Consider the following 2,500-nt stretch of genomic DNA (forward strand, 5'->3'; position numbering starts at 1 on the left):
TGCCTTCCTTAGTTTTCCTGGTATAGTTTTGGGCACTATTAATCTACCTTGGCTTGCTCTTTCTGATATTTTTAGCTCCATGATGTTTTCAGTAATTCCTTCGATTTGTTTCCATGCTTGTATTATCATGTAGCGTTCTCTTCTCCTTTCTAGACTGTATAATTTTAAAAATTGCAGTCTTTCCCAGTAGTCAAGGTCCTTAACTTCTATTCTAGCAGTAAAGGACCTTTGTACACTCTCTATTTGTGCAACATCCTTTTGGTAGTGTGGGTACCATATCACATTGCAGTACTCGAGTGTACTACGTACATAAGTTTTGTCCAGCATAATCAAGTGTTCAGCTTTTCTTGTTTTAGAGTGTCTGAATAGAGAGAGAGAGAGAGAGAGAGAGAGAGAGAGAGAGACTAGCTCTTTATTATTTATCCACATAGGGAATATTTTGCTCTGACATAACTTGGTCAACGTGTACGCCCACTCACACAACCAATAACAACCTAAGCCAATAATAACCTCAGCCAATAACAACCGCAGGCAATAGTTAATAACAACCTTAAGTATAAACTACATTCGGGAGACCGACGTCATGTCACAGAAACATACAAAGGTTTTTCTGTTACAACTAGTTCAGAAATAATGTTTTTTTTTTTTTTTTTTTTTTTTTTTTTTTTTTTTTTTTTTTTTAGATAACGATAGTCTTCAAGATTAGAATGTTGATTTTTCTTCTGAGTTATTCGAGATAGATGTTGATAACGACGAATTCTGTAAATTACAAGGAGCACTGCGCAGTACTACTACTGTTTCATTCAGTACAACGGTAGAGTACTCTTGCTTGAGGGTACACTCGGGCACACTATTCTATCTAATTTCTCTTCTTGTTTTGTTAAAGTTTATTTAGGAAATCTTAATGTTTTTACTGTTATTAAAATATTGTATTTTTCTCTTTTTCTTTGTTTTCTTTCCTCACTGGGCTATTTTCCCTGTTGGGGCCCTTGGGCTTATAGCATCCAGCTATTATTATTATTATTATTATTTTTTATTACAAGCTGAGCTACAAACCTAGTTTAAAGCAGGATGCTATAAACCGAATGGTTCCAATAGGGAAACATAGCCCAGTGAGGAAAGGAAATAAAGAAATAAATAAATCTCAAGTAAATAGTAGGCATAGGCTATAATAACGAAAGAGAGAAAGTTTAAACTATAATAATGAATAAGAGAAAGTATATTAAAACGTGTAGTTTCGTGGCCTACAGTAATATCACGCCCGGACTTTTCTAGAGAAGGAGCATAGGCCTATTGTAGATATTGGAATAATAATAATAATAATAATAAGGAGAAGAAGAAGAAGAAGAAGAATAGGGAAGTGGGGAATATGGGGAAAGGAAGAGTACCCCTGGATGCAATCCAGTTTATAGCTCAAATGCAGGTACTCGGGATGGGAAAGATTAAGGAAATAGGGAGAAAGAGAAGTATGGGAGAAGAATAAAAGAGAGGGGCAGACCCTCTTGCGATATTAGGGAATTGGTATTATTATGCCCAGTGTTAGATTGTGACTCTCTTGAAACCAGATACAGAATTTTGCGTAATTGGAGTCGATAAAACTTTTTAAATGATTTTATATTTGAAATATGTGCTCGTGGAATATGAATAGGCATATATATATATATATATATATATATATATATATATATATATATATATATATGCCTATTCATATTCCACGAGCACATATTTCAAATGTACGTGCGTATATGTGCTTTCATATATATAGTGTATGAATCTATATACATATATATATATATGTTATATATATATATATATATATATATATATATATATATATATATATATAAACTTGAAAATGTATAATACGAAACCATCCAAAATTTACAATTTCTTTTATTTTGAATTACAATAAAACTTTGTTTGTGTATGTATGATTGCATCTCTATACATACATATTTACCAGTATTGCATATGTATAAAAACCCCCCCTCCCCCCCTGGAAACAGGCGCGCCAAAGAGAAGCGACTCAAAAAGGATGCCGGCCGTACCCGATGGGGCCAGTACTTCCGGTCTATGAAAGCCGGCGGCCGAGACAAACGAAGGGATGACGACAAGAGCGATGCTGACCTCGACCTTGACTCTCGTAAGTACAACTGAGGAGTTTATTCCAGGGATTTATTCTGGGTTTATTCCTTCGATTTATTCTATAAATTTATTCTTAGTTTATTCTATGGATTTATTTTATAAATTTATTTTCAGTGGAATCTATGGATTTATTCAATAAATTCATTCTCAGTTTATTCTATGGATTTATTCTATAAATTTATTCTTAGTTTATTTCACAGATTTATTCCTAGTTTATTACATAGTTATTTTAAGGTTATTACATAGAATTATTTTCAGTGGATTCTACGGATTTATTCAATAAATTCATTCTCAGTTTGTTCTATGGATTTATTCTATAAATTTATTCTTAGTTTATTTCACAGATTTATTC

General features: G+C 32.7%; 1 protein-coding gene across 8 annotated transcripts in view; it reads left to right on the forward strand.

Annotated features, from left to right (window-relative positions):
- LOC137648378 (LIM/homeobox protein Lhx3-like) overlaps positions 1-2,500 on the forward strand; it is a 58,508-nt gene that overhangs the window by 24,207 nt on the left and 31,801 nt on the right. For all 8 annotated transcript variants that reach the window (XM_068381301.1, XM_068381300.1, XM_068381307.1 and 5 more), the window contains exon 5: positions 2,010-2,146. In XM_068381301.1, coding sequence (XP_068237402.1) covers positions 2,010-2,146 — 137 coding nt within the window. The remainder of the gene's footprint in view (positions 1-2,009; positions 2,147-2,500) is intronic.

This window comes from Palaemon carinicauda, chromosome 10 (assembly GCF_036898095.1).
Source record: "Palaemon carinicauda isolate YSFRI2023 chromosome 10, ASM3689809v2, whole genome shotgun sequence".
Taxonomy (NCBI): Eukaryota; Metazoa; Arthropoda; class Malacostraca; order Decapoda; family Palaemonidae; genus Palaemon; species Palaemon carinicauda.